Consider the following 20,307-nt stretch of genomic DNA (forward strand, 5'->3'; position numbering starts at 1 on the left):
TGGTCACAGTGAAATACAAACTATGCAATTTGGCTCTAGGCTTTTACTAATCCTGACAAAGCCATTATTTGTCTGCTTCTGCAATTTGAACTGCAGGCACATCTCCTTTATTTAGTTTTCAATTTCCAAGAATTAGTACAGAGTGTTTTACAGAGAAACTGGGTCAGAACATGTGTATCTGAGAGAGAGAGAGGGGGTATATGTGTCTCATCCAAAAAGTCAGTTTTAGTAACTTTTCATTTTTCATCAAGGAAATGACAGAAAGACAGATTAAAAAGCTTTATTCAAACTAGCATGATCAGGCAGAAGAGCAAAAAAGCAACATCAAAATCCAACACTTAACTAGACTTGAAAATAAAGCAAGGCCATTCTCTCCCATACTGTCTTGGATCCACTAAGTGGGTTGGAAGTGGATTACGCCTGATGCAAGTCTCTCAGCATACTGTACAATCTGACTGGAAAATGAGCAGTGAGAAAACTGAATACACAAATGAGAAATAACATACTTTTACTATACCAAGCACAAGCACCTCCTGTGCCATTCAATCACAGTGAATACAGAAGATATCAAAAAATTCTACTGTATAAAAAACACGAAGTATAAAGCAGTTCGGTTTACAATAAATGCATCTACTGGTTCTAAATAGAACGTCTGTCCTGAAACCAAAAGGCTGAGCCCCTATTCAACAACACCTAAACAATTCCAGGTGGCATTTTATCATGGGGATGAGTGGAATTTGTAACACTGTACGAAATGCCATTATTTCATTAATCAACATTCACATATATATGTATATATATATATATATAGTGAATGCAGAAGGCACACAAGGAGCTCATCAAATGTGCAATTTATTAATTCTTTAAACACTGTTGGAATCAACTGGTTCCGGCATCAATTATCATACAAAATGTACTCCACAGCAAGAGTTCCCCCATTATGTGACATCTTCAGTCTGACAGACAGACAGTGTTTATGTCTGAGCAGCCTTGTGTAACAGCGAGAAAGGAGAAGAGAGGTTAGATTTCACTGACTCAGAATATGTAGCTGGATACATCCAGAAATATTCCATCTTCACTGCATTGCTGAGCTAGTGCCGTGATCAGCACTGTCACTCACTTAATACTTTTCTGAACTGCATATGTATTCAGCAGCAGTTAGCACTAGAATACTGCAACTATAAATACCACTGCGTTCTCCTTCTTCCAATCCAATTTCCTTACCTCACCCAATTAGGTTTAATAATTTAGCACCCTAATCAGCGGCCATGTTAAGCTCCTTGTTTCTGAGATATTGAAGTCCTGGGCTTCACAGTAGTGTAACAGCACTACCATTGAGGTCAAGAAAAACACTCCTGTTTCAGTTTAACTTATATACACTATCAAAACAACATCATATGCACTAAACTGCAAATATGCAACACAAAGAAGCTCACAAAAGCGGCATTAAAAGTCAATACATAAAATATCTATAAAAACATGAATATTCATAAAACAACACCTTGTCTGGAGCTTATTTTCCCTTGCACCATGGCAAAGATAAATACATTTTACTATTTGTATTTAATATTTGTAACAGAGTATTTGTCATTACAAAATATTTTTTTTTAATTTCTGTTGTTACTTAATCTTTAATTGATTATTACAATTTGCTCTGTGTGCAATGAGTTAATGCAGTTTATATTTGAATTGTCTGTTTTATAAGCCTGGAAAAAGTCAGTTTGAATTAACTGGAGAAGATAATAGCTTATATGAAAGATGAATTGATTTTTGACCCTGTTTTCAAAAATATATTTTGTCTGAGTGTTTTAATCGGTGCCTACCTTGGCCAGACAGCACAGTACATCTGAATAAAAATGACTATGATTTCTGTAGAACTACAGAATCTATAATCAAATTTAAAGAGAAACGGTGTATCTCCTATGTCTGTTTTCATTTTACGCTTTTTTTTCCCTCCTGTTTTTACCATTTCCACACATTCATCAATGTTGAATACACCAAGTATTATAAAACAAATTTTACACAAAGAAAATTTGATCACTGATTATTTTCATTGGAAAGTTACTGACACTATGAGCTGCACAAAAAAGCAAGACTCATAACACATTAGAAGTGTTAAATTTCCGATTAGAGCTAAAAAGTAAAAAGACAAACACAAAGTGTGAAGCCTGACTCAATGGCATAACCAGCTACAGTTCAGTATCAGATTTATGGAAGAAACATATTTACCCTGATTTATATGTGTATTTATAAAAAGATGTGTTCTGAACCTTTGCTTAAAAGATGTTGAGTAATGGAGATGCATATGATGAGCTATATGGTTTCTAAAAGTACACAGCATAAACCCTGGAGAGAAGGCAAATTTATCCACTGAGGAGCTTCAAAGCATTGAGGGCGGGATGATTTACTACTCTAGTAATGTTTAGATATTTTGCCATAAATGTTTTCAGTTCTATGCCCAAATATTTTGTTGTACCATGTTGCGGATTCATGCAGAGTCATGCGAAAAAGAGAAAAGAAGGTAGAGATCTGATGTGGTTAATGGTCGATGTTTATATGGGGGATTAGAGGAACTGGAGAGAAAGAAAAGTTGGAGCAGAGAGGCTGAGGGAGGACAGTAGTTTTACATCTTCTTTGTGAGTCACAGGGAAGGATTTCAGCCGGAGACTCCCATGAAGAGATGATTATATCATGGCAGTTCTCTTCTGGGCTCCTGCTAAGAGACAGAACATAAAATTAGCCCCAACAGAAAGTCAACCAATCACTGTAAACTTAGAAAGTCCCCACTCATGCAACAGTGGATCGTGACTGGTTACTGCCACCATCATTGATATGTCATTGGGTTCAGGGGGACATTTGAATGCAAGGGTAAATCAATAAGTTTCTATATTTAGGTGCATGTTCTTCTATTCTTTCAATCAGTGTTTTTGAGTATTTGAAGTTTGCACCAAATCATTCAGAGCCAAAATAAAATGACAAAACCGTATACTACTATAGGGAAGCAGGACGGGGTAAATAAAGCATGCACAAGCAGGCATCACAGCGTGGTATATACTATTTGGTGGGCCAATATAACTGCAGAGGGGGAGGGAAGAATGGGCTCAATCTCATTTCAGGACATTGCCCACAGATTTGATACATGGTCTATTTGAGCTTGTGTGCAGGGATGTGGAGATAGTTGATGCAATCACTGCTCTCAGGTACGTTTCATGCCGAGACCCTATTCAGGACAATTTCTTGCTTAATCCCTTTTTCTATCTGTGCCATCACTTTGCCCTGAATCTCTGCCAAGATAGCCAGATGTGCACAACGCAAATCTGACCTGCAGCCAATTTTATTCTAATCTCAGCTCTTAGTATAAGCTGATTGGTTTTCTCCCATGAGAGACTGGCCAATTTAAAATTCAGTGCTCACAATAGCATTGCATTAGAGCAGTGTGTTGGGTATGTGAGGGACAGATCCTGACTGGAGACAAATGGAAATATTTCACTTTGGTCTATTGTATCAGGGAAATATGTTGGTCAAAGAATCACACCAAAGATCTATATGGGAAAGTGTGACAGATTATTGAACCAATTTTTTTTTTTTTTTTTTTTTTGAGCCACACCAAACAGAAAAGGATAAAAAAAAAGAATCTCTACACAATCATAGTGGCTCTACAGAATGCACTTAGCAACCAGCATACCTCCAGTTGTAGAATGGGCTTCCTTTCATTTTGAGTACTTAAGAACAGAAAAAAGAGACAAGTTCAGTGGTATGTGTGAAGCTCAGACATTCGCACTCACTCTGACAACACACACACACACATCATGCACAAATGTCTCTCTCCTCCATATGCACCTGTGTAATAATGCATATTCATATTGTTTAATCTTTCAGAGTAGCCCTTGTTTCCGAGTAGTCTGCAGGTCCAGCTGTACCAAAGCAAACACCATCTGGATCAGCAGTAGTGGAGCCAGAGATTCTACAAACCTCCAGCACCATGTTTATCGCTTGGTACAGCAACACTTCATGTCCTTAAAAGACCCCCTTTATGTCTGGGTTACTTTGAAGTACTCCCCCTCTTACACCCACTGGTTATGCTCTGATTTTGTGTTATGCATCTGAAATAAATGACCTACATGCTTCATAAAACATCAAACACTGGCACATTTTCAGATTGCCATGGTGGCGGGTATTTGTTTGGTTTAATTATGCAATGAAATCGCTGTTAGAAGCACATAGATGAACAGCCACATACATCACAATGTTCTAATCATAGTAATCAATATAGCCAATTGTAAACATTGCAACTAATTTCCCAGGTTTTGTTGTGTTACCTTTAAAAATAATAATATGTGCCTTACTGTCCATTGCATATTTTAATATGTATGTGAAATTGATCAAATGCAGTATTTATTTTTTCCCCATCAATCTCAGTGATGCTTTATCCCATTTTGGGTTTTATTTGGAATCAGTTATACCTAAAATACACTGAAAATAAAGGCTGTTTATGACCTGGAGGATGATTGTTTTTGGAAAAGTAACTAGGAACTAAGTGTCAGATAAATGTAGTGTGGTATAAAGTACACTGCTCTCTCAAGGTGGAAGTAAAAAAGTGGTATAATTGAAAAAGACTTGAGGAAGGCAAAAGGCCTGTATGCGGTTAGGGACCAGAACAGTATTTGACTAAATGCACTGTACTAAATCATTATCCAGCACAAAGTTTGTCCAAATGATCACTTTCCCCCAAAAATATTCATTTTTTTAAAATAAATGCTAGCTTTATACTTGACAGTAACAAAATAGTCTAATTTTGCATATATTTAAAATGCATTTATAAAATGGAGGTAGAATCAGTACTAAGGGCATTTACAGTGGGTACGGAAAGTATTCAGACCCCTTTAGATTTTTCACTCTTTGTGTCATTGCAGCCATTTGCCAAAATCAAAAAAGTTCATTTTATTTCTCATTAATGTACACTCAGCACCCCATCTTGACAGAAAAAAACAGAAATGTAGAAATTTTTGCAAATTTATTAAAAAAGAAAAACTGAAATATCACATGGTCATAAGTATTCAGACCCTGTGCTCAGTATTGAGTAGAAGCACCCTTTTGAGCTAGTACAGCCATGAGTCTTCTTGGGAATGATGCAACAAGTTTTTCACACCTGGATTTGGGGATCCTCTGCCATTCTTCCTTGCAGATCCTCTCCAGTTCTGTCAGGTTGGATGGTGAACGTTGGTGGACAGCCATTTTCAGGTCTCTGCAGAGAAGCTCAATTGGGTTTAGGTCAGGGCTCTGGCTGGGCCAGTCAAGAACGGTCACAGAGTTGTTCCGAAGCCACTCCTTTGTTAGTTTAGCTGTGTGCTTAGGGTCATTGTCCTGTTGAAAGGTGAACCTTCGGCCCAGTCTGAGGTCCTGAGCACTCTGGAAGAGGTTTTCTTCCAGGATATCTCTGTACTTGGCCACATTCATCTTTCCTTCAATTGCAACCAGTCGTCCTGTCCCTGCAGCTGAAAAACACCCCCACAACATGATGCTCCCACCACCATGTTTCACTGTAGGGATTGTATTGGGCAGGTGATGAGCAGTGCCTGGTTTTCTCCACACACACCGCTTAGAATTAATGCCAAAAAGTTCAATCTTGGTCTCATCAGACCAGAGAATCTTATTTCTCATAGTCTGGGAGTCCTTCATGTGTTTTTTGGCAAACTCTATGCAGGCTTTCATGAGTCTTGCACTGAGGAGAGGCTTCCGTTGGGCCACTCTGCCATAAAGCCCCGACTGGTGGAGGGCTGCAGTGATAGTTGACTCTGTGGAACTTTCTCCCATCTCCCTACTGCATCTCTGGAGCTCAGCCACAGTGATCTTTGGGTTCTTCTTCACCTCTCTCACCAAGGCTCTTCTCCCACGATTGCTCAGTTTGGCTGGACGGCCAGGTCTAGGAAGAGTTCTGGTCGTCCCAAACTTTTTCCATTTGAGGATTATGGAGGCCACTGTGCTCTTAGGAACCTTGAGTGCTGCAGAAATTCTTTTGTAACCTTGGCCAGATCTGTGCCTTGCCACAGTTCTGTCTCTGAGCTCCTTGGGCAGTTCCTTCGACCTCATGATTCTCATTTGCTCTGACATGCACTGTGAGCTGTAAGGTCTTATATAGACAGGTGTGTGCCTTTCCTAATCAAGTCCAATCAGTTTAATTAAACACAGCTGGACTCCAATGAAGGAGCAGAACCATCTCAAGGAGGATCAGAAGAAATGGACAGCATGTGAGTTAAATATGAGTGTCACTGCAAAGGGTCTGAATACTTATGACCATGTGATATTTCAGTTTTTCTTTTTTAATAAATTTGCAAAAATTTCTACATTTCTGTTTTTTCTGTCAAGATGGGGTGCTGAGTGTACATTAATGAGAAATAAACTGAACTTTTTTGATTTTGGCAAATGGCTGCAATGACACAAAGAGTGAAAAATTTAAAGGGGTCTGAATACTTTCCGTACCCACTGTATTTGAACCATATAATCAACATTGCTACACAACATATTGGGCCTCCAGAGAAAGAAATGATGGTATGTAAGAACTTTCTATACTATGGTAAATCCCGTTTCAAAAGCTTCCCCTCTGCTGCAACTGTCCATCACTCATGGCTTATCACCCTAAACAGCAGCTAAACCCAACTGCTGTTTCATTTATACATACCTCCAGCGTGGACGCTCTGGAGTCTGTGGTCTCACTTGGCCCTATGCTCCTGGGTATACTGGACACAAAATACCCAGCTCCTTTAGGAATTATGGGCTGTCTCACCACCACTTTGCCCTTCCTGGTCTCTGCAAGGAACAGACTATACCAGTAGGCATCGCTGGAGATCAGCGTGGAATCTGCAACAGTGGAGCTTCTTTGGCTGATCACGCTGTTTCTGCTGATCACACTGTTCCTGTTAGCTGGGGGGATCTTAAGGGCCTTTGGCTTTGGTTTTTGACACTTCAGCACAATAATAACCAAGATGGTTATCAGCAGCAGAAATGACACCGCCCCTAAACCAATGACTAAGTACAGGTTTAGGTCTGTGAAGACGTCATATTCTAGTGGCAACTCTGTAGTCTCTGAGAAGGACATGACATGTTCCACTGTTGATATCTTGATGGTAACTGTAGCAGACAGAGCGGGTTCACCGTTGTCTTTGGCAATAACCACAAGCCGCTGTTGTCTTGGGTCTCTGTAACTGAACATCCTTGTTGTCCGGATTTCACCATTATACTGATCCAGGCTGAAGAGGGTCGTATCAGTAATATACAGGAGCTGGTATGTGACCCTGGCGTTCTGCTCAGAATCAGCATCAATAGCAATCACTTTGGCCACCAGGTGCCCCTTCTCTGTGGACCTTGGTATCACCTCCTCTACTAAAGAGCCCTGAGCTCGCCAAGGTGACACTATGAGAGGAGTGTTGTCATTCTGGTCCACAATGATGATGTGAACTGTCACGTTGCTGCTCAGCGGGGGAACACCAGAGTCTCTAGCCTCAATGTGGAAAAGGAAATCCCTCTCTCTCTCATAGTCAAAGGTCTTTAGGGCATAAAGATCACCATTCTCAGGGTTGATGGAGAACAGCATTGACATTGATGTGTTAACAATCTCCTTCTCCATTATGAAGTAAACCAAGTATTGGTTCTCATTTAGATCTGGGTCAAATGCACTCAGAGATGTCAGTAATGCCCCAGGTAGATTATTCTCCACAACGTGGATTGTGTAGAAGGACTGGGAGAATGTGGGTGCATTGTCATTGACATCCAGAATCTCTAAATTGATGTTCTCGTTTTCAGATAAGGGTGGCGAGCCTTTGTCTGTCACTTTCAGCGTGATGTCATATTTGCTAATTATCTCCCTGTCCAGTGGCTTTGAAACTAGCAGCTCAAAGTAACCCTCTGAGGATTTGTTTAGCAGGAAGGGTAAGGTTTCTTGCTGATTCAGGGTGAGCTCCACTTCCCCGTTGACTCCGGAGTCCCTGTCGCTGACACTAACCACCGCAATCAGCGTACCTACAGAGACATCCTCAGTCAGAGAACTTTTCAGAGACTTGATGGTCACCTCAGGGTAGTTATCATTCAGGTCTGTGATGAGCACCATCACTTTACAGTGTCCCGACAGGGGGTTCGCACCTTTGTCCTGAGCCTGTATGTGCATCTCAAAACTTTGGCTCTCTTCATAATCGATCACCCCCTTCACCTTGACTTCACCAGAGTTTGGATCAAGTGAGAAGAGCTCCTGTGTCTTCTCTGAGGTGTAGAGTGTGTATGAGTATATTAACTGGGCGTTTGTGCCTTCATCTAAGTCCGACGCGTTTAAGGTCATGACCACTGTCCCCACAGCCGAGTTCTCCGAAACATTGACGGCAAACACTGGCTGACTGAAGAGGGGGGCGTTGTCATTAATATCCAAGACATTAATGATGATGCTGGCGGTGCCGGAGCGGGGAGGCACCCCTCCATCCACAGCGGTTAAAATCAAATTATGATCTGCGTGCTCCTCTCGGTCCAAGTTACCACTGAGCACTAAATCCACATATTTGGATCCATCGCTTCCAGTTTGTATATCTATGTTGAAGTACTTGCTCTCACTGAGATAGTAGGTCTTGATTGAATTTGCCCCCACATCCGCATCCACGGCGTTTGTCAGTGAGAATCTCTCACCGGGAGGGGTTGCCTCTGAAATGTCCAAGTGCATTGTCTTTCTGCGAAACAAAGGCGCGTTGTCGTTGATGTCCATGATCTCCAGTTCAATGTTGAAAATACGAATGGGGTTTTCAAGTATGACATCCATTTTTAAAAAACATGAGGTCGTTTTAGTCATGCATATGCTTTCCCGGTCAATCTTCTCGCGGATTATCAGCTCCCCTGTGTCTTTGTTGATGTCAAGGTAATTTTTGCTGTGGATGACATCGAGTTTTGCTCTGCGCTGCACCAAACTGCGAACATCCAGACCCAAATCTGTGGCCAGATTGGCAACAAAGGAGCCCTCTTCCATCTCCTCCGGAATAGAGTACCGAGTGATGGAAAGCGCAAATCCCCATAGTGTTATGAATGTAAAGACAGCCACGATCAGTCGTGTCCGTAAAGGTGCAATGGTAAACGCCATCGTTTTGGTGTTTTTTAAAGATAAAAATGAATCAGATCCGCCCTTACGCTCAGGCTGTCTGGAGGACGAGCAGCGCCGGTGTCATTCTTGGCTCCACGAGTTGTAGCGGTAGCTGCAGTAGGCCACATACAGTACAGGACCGCTGGAGGAGCTGGGCTCTCTCAGCACCGCTCCGCAGGGGCGTACACAGCATCTGTGTGGCCTGAAATTGTGGGGTGCACAAATGGGTTAATCTGGTACCACAATTTACCCAAAGGAAAATATACATATATTAAAAAACAAATCCTTTAAACTATCATTATTATTTTATTTGTTTACTCTCAATTACAAAACCTTCAGTGGACGTTCTGCAGACAGTGTGCAAAGCTGCATTTAAAATAGTGTTTTAATAATACGCGAATGTTACATGGCAGTATGTACAGTACAATGAATTATTTTATTATTAAATCATTCAACTTCTCCAAAGTCCCTTTAGTGATTACTGCCAATAAGATGTAATAAAGTTATACTGAAAGAGGCTCTTACTGACTGGGATCATATTGCTGATGCAACTAATTAATTAGTAAAATAATATAATAGAATTGGTTTTTTTTTTTAATTTCATTTGGTGTTCAATCTAGTCTTTTTCTAAATGTATTAAGGGAGTAGAAGAGTAGCATTTGCACCAACATCATTAATAAGAAACTGTACCTTTTTATTGTTTTGGAGGGATCGCCATTGAAGCATCTACCTCGGTTTGGCTCATGCCGTCATATGCAGCTTTTACTCTCTGTCAGAGTTGTTGCTGTAGTTGATTGCATTTGATTTCCCAAACTAATGGGATTGTGTGTTTACAGGAAGTGAAGACAGTCATTCCTGTCCTTTAGCTCCATCTAGTGACGATTCAGAGAATCACAGAACACTCACCTACCAGGCACACACACACACACACACACACACACACACACACATGCACACGCAACCCACACAGTGTCATCTGCTACGTTTAATGCGTTTAATATGTTATTTTGGACTGATTTACTCAGTGACAGTGTCTACTTTCCCTTTGGGTTGTGTCTGCATTGCACAGGAGCTGTAACTGTGCTGCATTAAAAGATTTATTTCTGAGTTATATTTTAAAAGATCAAACTGTTGTCTCTAAAAAAGTTATATGTTTCTTAAACACACTATAAATGTTGTCAAGTCATGATGATGACCATTCTTTTCAAAATGATTGTAAGTGAAAGGCAGACCCCAGTCAGAAAGTGAAGTCATATTTAGTTGTCAGATAAATTTGATAGACATAAATTTCAATTTTGAAAGTTCTTAATGTTCAGTAATGACCTAGTGCCCCGTTGGACATCATCCCAGTCTGGGATAGAGGAAGGCCAAAGATGCTTACTAAAATATAGTAGTTAAATACTTCATGTTTGTTTTTAATTAAAGAAATGCAGACTTATGCAATAACATAACAAATCACCTAGTCTGCATCAGCTCCCTGAACAGACCCAGGCTGAACTGTACAGTATCTTAATAATGTAATTCCACATGAAGTATTACCAGTGCTAGATGTAGCAATCCCAAGTGACAGCAACATCAGAAAGAAGGAACATGAGAAGCTGGAGAAATACCAAGGGCTTAAAGAAGAGCTAGAAAAGATGTGGAAGGTGAAGGCAACAGTGGTCCCCGTGGTAATCGGCACCCTCGGGGCCGTGACCCCCAAACTGGGAAAGTGGCTCCAACAGATCCCAGGAACAACATCAGAGATCTCAGTCCAGAAGAGCGCAGTGCTAGGAACAGCTAAGATACTGCGAAGAACCCTCAAACGCCCGGCCTCTGGTAGAGGACCCGAGATTGAGGAAGACACACACACCACCCATAGGGGTGAGAAGGGAAATTTTATATATACATATATTCCAGCACGCATACAAAGCACAGATACTGTGCAGGGATGATCCCCTTCTTTAAGAGGTGGTAGCTGTGAGGGAAATGGGCCCTCTAGTGGAAATAAAAGGGAACTACTTGTGGTACAGTCAAAGATAAATCTTGGCTTGACTGGCAGGATAAAGCTGTGACTCAATCTGGATTCATGGTAGATTCTAACTGACAGGGAAATTATTTATTTATTCCTCAAAGGTTTTATCCCTCTGACTTGATCTTCAGAGAGTTCAAAATAAATCTGAAAATGTCTCTTGGCAACTTTATGAACATGAAGTACTTCCCTAAGGCAGTCAGACTCAAGATTAACCCACTGGTCTGTTTATTTATTTATTTATTTTATAGCTCAGTTAGTAGGAGAGGGGTCTTGGGGATAAACTTCACAGAAGTAGTTTAAAATCCTGGGTTTACTGACTACAGTGGTAGTTGGAAAGTGTCTTGAACTGGGCAGTGAGGTATGTATTTCTTGCTGTCATTTTCTGAATTTTCATGATTGTTCCTTAATGTCAACTTTTGATGTAAATAAAAATTGGTGTAAAAATATATATTAAAAAATCTTTGAATTTATGAGATTGCTTTTACTGCATTCCTGATATATAGCATTTTCATCAGATATGGAATTGGAATCTATCTACAATTACAGACATAAGGATAGATTTATTATTAGACTTATTTATAGACTATGAAGTGAATTATAATCTGTAGATATAGAAGTGATATCCCATGATAGATATAAATCTGAAATGTGTATAGGTCTGTATTTACTGTAACATTACTGGAGCTGCATCATTTCACCTGTGCCATCCTGCCTTTAAATGCCATCAACATTCAATGTAAATGTGAAGGTTGCAAGGTAAAGTGTGAAGGTCTGCTGCACAAGCCAAAGCAGCTGTGATGCTATTCCTATCACACTCACTAAATGAACTAAGTTGCATGGATGCACTGTTACACCCTTCGTTTCTAGTTTAAATGAATCTATGTTGCATACTCTTATTTTCACATTGCTACATCTACATTTCTTTGCGTTCCTTCTGGATTGTGTCTGGATTGCAATCAGAGTTATTACTTGTGAACAAACGACCTGTTACCAAATGCACTCAGGCATGATTTGAAGAGAGTCAACAAACTAATAAGACAGCTGTTTCTGTGGCGCAGTTTAATCATCCAACCAAGATCTACTTGTAAATTACAATGTCCACAAAGATTCTTTATTGTTGAGTGTAGTTGGTCCAGTGTTTTAAATACATATCTGACTGTAAATATGTCCATTCCAAATAGAAAGCACTATTTTAAAGACTATAAAATGGTTTACTTCTTTGCACTCCTAACAAGACAAAAATGTCTGTGTACATAAAAGTGACTAATATATGAATAACCCCTTTGTAATACAATGTAAACTGTTGAGATCCTATTTACATTCAACATAACCTTGCTGAGAACCAGCAGCCTCCAAGTAGATCAAATCACATTTACCTGAGTTCACTGCTGCTGGGAAAGAAAAACCTTTCTCCTAATGTTCCACTTCACTGCTCTCAATCTTGACCACATTGCCCTATAGTTTTAAAAGGCTTGCTTTACCTCATGACAGCCCTCTTTGCTACTTGGAAAACCTACCTATAACTCAAAACAGGCTTAGTTTATTATAGTATTTACAAAGATGGAAAATATGCATGTTGCAAGGAGTGATATTAATTTTCCAATGTGAAAATATAACCCCCATGAGCAAAACCTCCACTGAAGAAGAAAGTTAGTTATTATTGGAATTAATTAATGGAATATGTACAGTACACAGAATATACAGCATAATTGATATATTATTTAAAGATACCATTGCTTATGAAACCATCATCTTTGTCAAAGGACTGTTCATAGTTAGTGACAGATCTCTTTTTCTTCCCAAAAGTGGAGAAGGTGTTGTACACATCAAGTTCTCCTCTGGGTGCCAGCTTCAGAGTGCTGTAGCCTGACGTGGTGCCAGGAATGTATACGTTGTGCTGATAGTCCGGCGGGTCTGAGTGGGGGTTGGTGTGCTTTGGAGTCCATGAGTACTTAGGAACTGCTCCCTCTTGAAGAGACATCTTGCAGTCTGTAAAATGTGCATAAATTACAGTTTGTATAAGAAGATTATTTCTGCAAAGACCTCATATTTGCATATAGTATGCTTGATATGAATAAGGCATCTTCTTAAGTTTAGCTTAAAAAAACAAACAAAAGCAAAACACCTCTTGCAGCAACTTAAGTAATCCTCATGTTGATGCATTAAAATCCCCCCTATTTTGATGCCTGGTGTTATCAGCTTTGCGGGTTACCATTTCAGATTTCAGACTAAATCCTTTGGCACAGACACACACAGATCCCCACCCCCCTGCCTCCTCTTTCTTGTCAACAATAATGAACCTCAATTGCAGAGCTGCAACCATGTACCTTTCATATGGTTTCCCCAGGTCCAGTACTGTGGTGCCACAGAGCAGGAATCAGCATCATTCTGTTGATGTGAAAAAGTGCCTTCCATATTTGCTGTACTATACCTAAAAAATATAGAGGAAATATAAATATGAGCTTATAAATGTATGTGAATGTAATGTAAATATATATACTGATAGCAAAGTGCTTCCAGCAAATTCTCACTAAGAAATGGCACTTAAAGGGAAAGTCAAGTAAAGACTGTACTACAGTAGATCATAGGATTCTGAATATCATATTACACAGCCAATCAAGAAATGGAAACCAAAAAGGTCTATTTCTACCACAGGACAATAATCCAAAGAAGACCTCAAAATTCACCATGAACTACTTTGAGAAATGCAAGCTAAAACTTTGGGAATGTCCATGCAACTGTGTTGATTCATGTGTGTGCAAAGTTATGGGCTGAGCTATATATTCACCTCTTATATGCTGAGTTGCGCTGGTTCTTGGTCCATGTCCAGTCTTTGTTTGAATACTTTAGCTGCATAGTTCAAACACACAAAAAAAATGTAGTAACCAGATCAAGTGAAACAATTAGAGGTGGTTTATGTCTAGATGCAGTCATGTACTGTAACTACAAGGCTAGAGGAATCAGATATGGGATATGGAAGATACTTTATTGTGAAGTTACATTTTATAGACAGACCTTTTTGTTAACAGTTAATCTTAGTGAAGCAGCTGGAAAACCTGAGGCGATGTGTCTTAATAACTACATTTTGACAAATTACTGATATAATAGGCACCCCATTGCAACATTAAAATGACTGAGAAGCTGTCACATCTCCTAAAAATTGCAGAAGGCTAGTAAATAATCTGCATTTGTGACTAATGAGTTGCAATATGGATGGATGTACTGCTGTTGTTTACTGGAGCACAAATACTGCTGTAACAGTGTCAACATGAGGTCTCAAGTCTCTGATAAGAAAAAAAAAAAAGTATCTCTTTTACCGTTGAAACAGCTTTTATACCCGTGTCACACATCTTGACACACTGGGATAATCTGCTCAGTCTGCAGACGGTTTTGTTGTCACAGTGGGTTAGTTAAAACTATTTTCCATTTGATTATTTAAATGAATTGCCAACCTGCTTTGTTAGTTGTCTTTATCCTACAGTAGTTGTATGCATATCTGTGATGTCCATCTATTTTTTCTTCAAACTTCAATCATCAGAGCATTTTATACTATTTATGCAAAATATTCTAAAACATCTTTTTTAAAATATTATGGTATATCAATGTGACTGAACACCCCCGGTGTTTAAAACGCCTCTTTTCCAGTTGAAATGTGGGATGAAAATAATAGGAGGGCTGACCCAGAGGATAAAGTTTGGTTTAAGTGTAACTTATAAAGAGATTAAAGAAATCTGCTTCGTTGATTTGTGTGTTTCAGGAAGATTACAGTGTTTTACCTCGTTGGGGGTTGTTGCTCTCTTGTTGGTCAGCTCATTACGGTCCAGTGCGCTCCAGCCAGAAGTCAGGTAGTCTGTGCTCTTGGCATTGTTCTGTTGGACTGACATTACCGGACTGCACGGCTTGAGGAACATGAAGTCACTTTTGGACGATTCCGGCGTCAGACACATTTTATAACAATACACATGTGGAAGCGCCCCGTTGCTGTTTGTCTCTGCGCAGCCGGACGCGCCGTTAGACATCCGAACATTTAAGTTGGACTTTTTGAACACTTCTGTGGTGGTGGTGGTCGTTTCTGAGCGAGAGCAGCAGCAGCAACACAGGTTGATAGAGGGGACGTTGGACTCTGTGTTGGACGGTCTGCCCTTCAGTCTCCGCACTGCAACCAGGATTAGAATAGCCACCAGAAATGTGAGGGAAATTGCGCCTAAAGACACGATTAAGTACAGAGTGACGTTGGAGCTGTGATGTGGGCTTAGTGACAGGTCACCCAAATCGGGCTGCGAATCTGGCAGGTTGTCAACCACTGACAGAATGATGGAAACTGTGGCCGAGAGGGGTGGCTGACCATTGTCCTTCACCAGAATGACCAGTCTGTGCCTCGTGGGGTCTTTCTCCATAAACTGCCGTATCGTCCTGATTTCGCCCGTGTACAGAGCAACGCTGAACAAGCTGGGGTCTGTTGCTTGGAGCATTTGATAAAAAAGACGCGAGTTTTGACCTGAGTCTGCGTCTGTTGCGCTGATTTTAGTGACAAGGTAACCGGCATCGACTGATCTGGGCACTGCTCCGCTGGGCGCTGTGCCGTTCTGCGGGAGTGGTGAGACAATAACAGGTTCATTGTCGTTTTGGTCCAAAATAAAGATATTTACGGAAACGTTGTTATTTAGAGGCGGAAAACCGGCGTCTTGGGCTTGAACTGTGATCTGAAAGTTTTTAAGTTGTTCGTGGTCAAAGGATCGCAGCGCGTAAATGTTCCCGTTGTCTGAGTTTATGGACACGTACGTGGACACCGGCATCCCCAGTATGTCACCTTCCAGTATAGAGTAGGAGAGATATGCGTTTTGACCAGAATCTGGATCCAGTGCAGTCACCGAACAAATGGACGCTCCAGGTGCATTGTTCTCAGTCAAATACACAGTATATGAAGGCTGTTTGAAGTGAGGGGCGTTATCATTCACATCAGACACTTGCACTAGAATAGTTTTCCGAGTGAATAACGGCGGGGAGCCCAGATCTCGCGCGGTAACGGTGATGTTGTACTCTGCGACTGTCTCTCTGTCCAGAAAATCACAAGTTACTAATGTATAGTAGTTCTTAAAGGACGAGTGGAGCTGAAATGGAACTTGGTGGGGAATCTCACAGTCCACATTCCCGTTTTCACCTGAGTCTCTGTCCATTACACTGATGACAGCTATCACTGTTCCTGGGGGCGCGTCCTCCTGCACAGGTGTGGACACTGATGTCAGGATCACTTCTGGAAGGTTGTCATTTTTATCCAAAACGTTCACCAATACTTTACAGTGAACTGCCACAGCAGACGGACCTTTATCTTTAGCCTGAACATAAATTTCATGCATCCTGGCCTTTTCGTAATCTATTACTCCTTTGACTTTGATTTCTCCTGTACGGGAGTCCACGCTGAAAAGCTGGCGCACTTTGATGGGAGCGTGGCCGCTGAATGAATAGATGATATCAGCATTAGGACCCTCATCTAAATCGGATGCATTGAGTTTTATGACAACCGTGCCTTTAGGTGCGTTTTCGGCCAGCCTCACTCTGTAAAATGACTGATCAAATACAGGAGCGTTGTCATTTGCATCCAAAACGGTTATATCAATTTGCGCAGTGCCGGATTTCTCTGGCGCGCCTCCATCCACCGCTGTTAGGACCATTTGATGTGCACTTTGCTGTTCTCTGTCCAGTGGGTTTTGTAGGACCAGTTCTGCAAACTTACTGCCATCACTGCGCGTTTGTATATCCAAAAGGAAATGCTCATTTACACTCAGCAGATAGGTGCGGAGCGAGTTGGATCCCACGTCCAAGTCCTGTGCGCTCTCGAGTGGGAAACGGGATCCTGGCGCAGCGGACTCCGATATGTCCAGATTAAACTCGGTCCAAGGGAAACTAGGAGAGTTATCGTTCACATCCAAAATTTCCACTTCTACCCTGTAAAGCTCCAGAGGGTTTTCTATAACAACTTGCAAGTGGAAATAACAGGACAAACTCAGGTCGCATAGTTCTTCACGATCAATTCTTTCATTGACAAATAAAACTCCATTTTCTAAATTTACTTCCACATATTGCTTCTTGGCACCCGAGACTATTCGGAATCTGCGCGCAGCGAGCTTTTCCAAATCTAAGCCCAGGTCCTCCGCAATGTTGCCAACAAATGCTCCATGCTCCAGTTCCTCTGGGATTGAGTAGCGAATCTGTCCCCAGATTGCATCCAAGAAACAAGTGAACAACGCAAAACGGCTCACTAAATGCCATTTCCCATACAGTCTTCTCTGCGCCCCTTGTCTGTCCATCTGTAGGCTGATGCAACGTCGCAATTCACGCCAAGGACTATGTCCCTAGTGTACTGATGATTAAAGCAGAACTGTGAAATATACAGTCTGGTAAAAAAAAAAAAAAAAAAAAAACTTGGTGGGACTGGAACAGCGACTGTCTTGCCGGAGAGAAAAGAGAGGAAAGGGGATGGGGCTATGAGCTTCTCTCAGATTAGTATGAGTTCTGTGTATCTGTGTGTGCGTACGTTGATTATTGGCCCTACTACCCCAACAGGAGGGGGAAATGACATCTGCTCAGATTATCCTTGCTGCCCACCAGCTTGATCACATTCATGTCACAGTCTCCAGGCTATGACCGCAGGTCAGACGTCCTTGATTTGGAATAGTTTCATGAACTGATACACTTGAACATAAGCGGATATAAACTCCCCTTCAGCATAATTCACTCAAAGCCTCAAAACCAGAGAAAAATCAAATGTTTTTTTAATCAAGCTGCATTTGGTTTTAATTTTGACTTAATGAAGAATTGTTTTGTTTTCATTTTTCCAGCACAAGAAAAAAACGGAAAGATTCTATTAGAAACTTACTCCTGTAACAAACTGGAACTGTGTGAGGAAATCAATATGAAATGCTTTTTTGTTTGTTTTTAGTAGAAGTGAGATTTTCAGTTGAATCTTTTATTGAGTTTTATAAAAGAGAGGAGAAGCTATTTCAAAAGACCTTACCTAATGAAAACATCATGGCATTCACATTAAAAATGAAAGTCCATATATTTTTAATAGAAACTGATTCTATTAACCTACTACAAAATTATGATGAAGCCTCTAAGTAGTGATTACACAGTATGGATTTGAAGTCTGCAAGATGTAAAACTGTTCTCAGGAATCAGTTCAAATTCCCAGAGATTCTTCTGGCAGGAATTGTTCCTTTTACAGCTGCACCTTTCTGCATATTTCAGTGTGTTAATACAGAAATAGAGCAGTTGTATCTGTTTACCATCCACCTCAATGCATGCCCCACCCTTTAGATCTGAACCAGTTCCCTGGTTAAAAACCAAAAACACAATCTGTCTGCAGGAATGAAGCTGCAGCAGATGGTGAGGTTTTCCATGGGCTCATGCTCTTTTTAATTAATGGAATGGAGATTAGAGGGCATTTTCCCCTGGATCATTAGTGAACAGAGGAATTAAGACATTTTGTGAGAAATAATCCCAAGGCTAGCCATGTGATGCACATGTGGTTTTCTCTCAAAAGTCATATTGACCTGCTTTTCACAGCCTAAGTGCATAGCATCACTTACACACTGCAGAAACTAAGTAGCTGGGATAAGGGGACACAACCACCACATTTAGGGATCAAAAATACAAAAGAGATTATCTCTGTCACTTTCCCTTGTCCTCCCTCTCTCTCTCTCTCTCTCTCTCTCTCTCTCTCTCTCTCTCTCACACACACACACGCACACACACACACACACACAAACTATCTCTCTCCTGTCCTCTTTCTCTCACTCAAGGGCAAACTCAGAATATCAATCCCTTTGTCTTTAACTACTTTCCAGCTTTAAAACTGTAGGATTAGAACAGGTTAGCCTATATTCTGTAGCTTTTAAGCGGTTTTAGAAAGAAATAGTGATGTGCACTCCACTTAAATGGCAAAATTCCTGCCATGGAACATTTTCTACATGCAGCAACATTAACATTTTTATTTTTTAAGCTCTCGTGAAACACTGCAGATGTTCTGTACGACCTGGCATGAAAAGCCAAAAGCAAACAGAGATGACTGTTCGCATGATTGATTGCTATAGTTAGAGGGACATACTAACAGCTATTCTCCTTTCTTGCAACAAATACACCTTGTACTTTCTTTTATATTAGATAGAGATCTTATGGGAATGGGGTGTGAAAGAGATATAGGGACTGTTGCAGTATCAATTTCAACAGTCTGACAGTAAGAAAAGTATAAAAAGCTGGTGTATGAGAGAATGTGTATGCATTTGAGTGTACGGTGGTTGGATGGAAAGTGATTTGAGTTTATCAAATGCTCCCAGTAGCACAAATAACATTACCAGGAAAAGGGATTTTGGCTCCAGTTTGGGTATTCCATCTGTAAACATAAATTTTCATTAATAAATTAAGCAATTCAATAGTCTGCAAAAATCCATTTAGATATTACCTCATGTGCATGGTTGATTGTGTTTATTATTAAAGTCTCTGTTGCACCCAGTAAATCTTTTCCTTCCGAGTACAGAAAAATCAGTGAATTAGGAAAATGAAGAGATGATAAGTCTCTTGTGCTTATTTGATTTTTAAAGAAATTGTTATGGAACCTGTATTTTGATATTTATCAGCACATGACATGTTTTGTTCACAGGTATTGTCACTAACATAAAAGTCACCTTGTGTATGTGCTGTCTAAAGTAGCTTCACAGTTTTATGTGAATCTATCCTTCTCCCTGCTGCCTGTAAATTTAACAGCACATGGATTTTCATGAGGCCATCACCTGCATTATTAAACTAGGCTCAGTGGTTTTTTTGTTGGAACTTGACATTCATGTCACTGGAAAGATGGACAGGTGAGAACAGAGTTATTGAAGTTGTCACATGGAAAGCTCCTGACACAGACTGCCTCTAGAGTCATAAACACTGAATTCTTGCCTGAGAAAACACAGTCACAGGAAAGTGAAAGGCAAAGAAAAGAACCTGTATCTCCTTTTCACCTATTTCTTTTCATAATGGTCAAAAATATTGTTTCATCAAAAGTCATGGCTCCCACAGGAGGTAGCTGACAGGGGAACTGTATGCTTTATCTTTGAAATTTGAGATTTCCCCATTCGAAACCAAGAGTATCCTTCTTGTCAATATTGTGTCAGCTGAAGCCTCCAAACCTATTAAT

General features: G+C 40.5%; 2 protein-coding genes across 5 annotated transcripts; both read right to left on the minus strand.

The window, feature by feature from the left end:
- Positions 1 to 264: 264 nt before the first annotated feature.
- LOC113143469 (protocadherin alpha-C2-like) lies at positions 265 to 9,277 on the minus strand. Of its 4 annotated transcripts, none has more exons than XM_026329109.1 (3): positions 6,680 to 9,277; positions 3,686 to 3,722; positions 265 to 2,713 (listed from the first exon to the last, which is right to left on the minus strand). In XM_026329109.1, exons 1-2 carry the CDS (start codon positions 9,110 to 9,112, stop codon positions 3,711 to 3,713), a joined length of 2,445 nt encoding a protein of 814 aa, XP_026184894.1. In that variant the 5' UTR covers positions 9,113 to 9,277; the 3' UTR covers positions 265 to 2,713; positions 3,686 to 3,710. The 4 variants fall into 4 exon arrangements, with proteins under 4 accessions (XP_026184894.1, XP_026184893.1, XP_026184891.1 ...); XM_026329108.1 differs by having other exon boundaries at positions 265 to 2,716; XM_026329106.1 differs by lacking the exon at positions 3,686 to 3,722.
- Positions 9,278 to 12,843: 3,566 nt separating this feature from the next.
- On the minus strand, positions 12,844 to 17,434 carry LOC113143005 (protocadherin beta-15-like). Its single transcript, XM_026328419.1, has 4 exons — positions 14,903 to 17,434; positions 13,915 to 13,976; positions 13,454 to 13,557; positions 12,844 to 13,115 (listed from the first exon to the last, which is right to left on the minus strand). The coding sequence occupies exons 1-4, from the start codon at positions 17,432 to 17,434 to the stop codon at positions 12,844 to 12,846; spliced, it is 2,970 nt and encodes a 989-aa protein (XP_026184204.1).
- Between the last annotated feature and the right edge of the window lie 2,873 nt (positions 17,435 to 20,307).

The sequence above is a fragment of the Mastacembelus armatus genome, chromosome 14, assembly GCF_900324485.2.
Source record: "Mastacembelus armatus chromosome 14, fMasArm1.2, whole genome shotgun sequence".
In the NCBI taxonomy this organism is placed as follows: domain Eukaryota; kingdom Metazoa; phylum Chordata; class Actinopteri; order Synbranchiformes; family Mastacembelidae; genus Mastacembelus; species Mastacembelus armatus.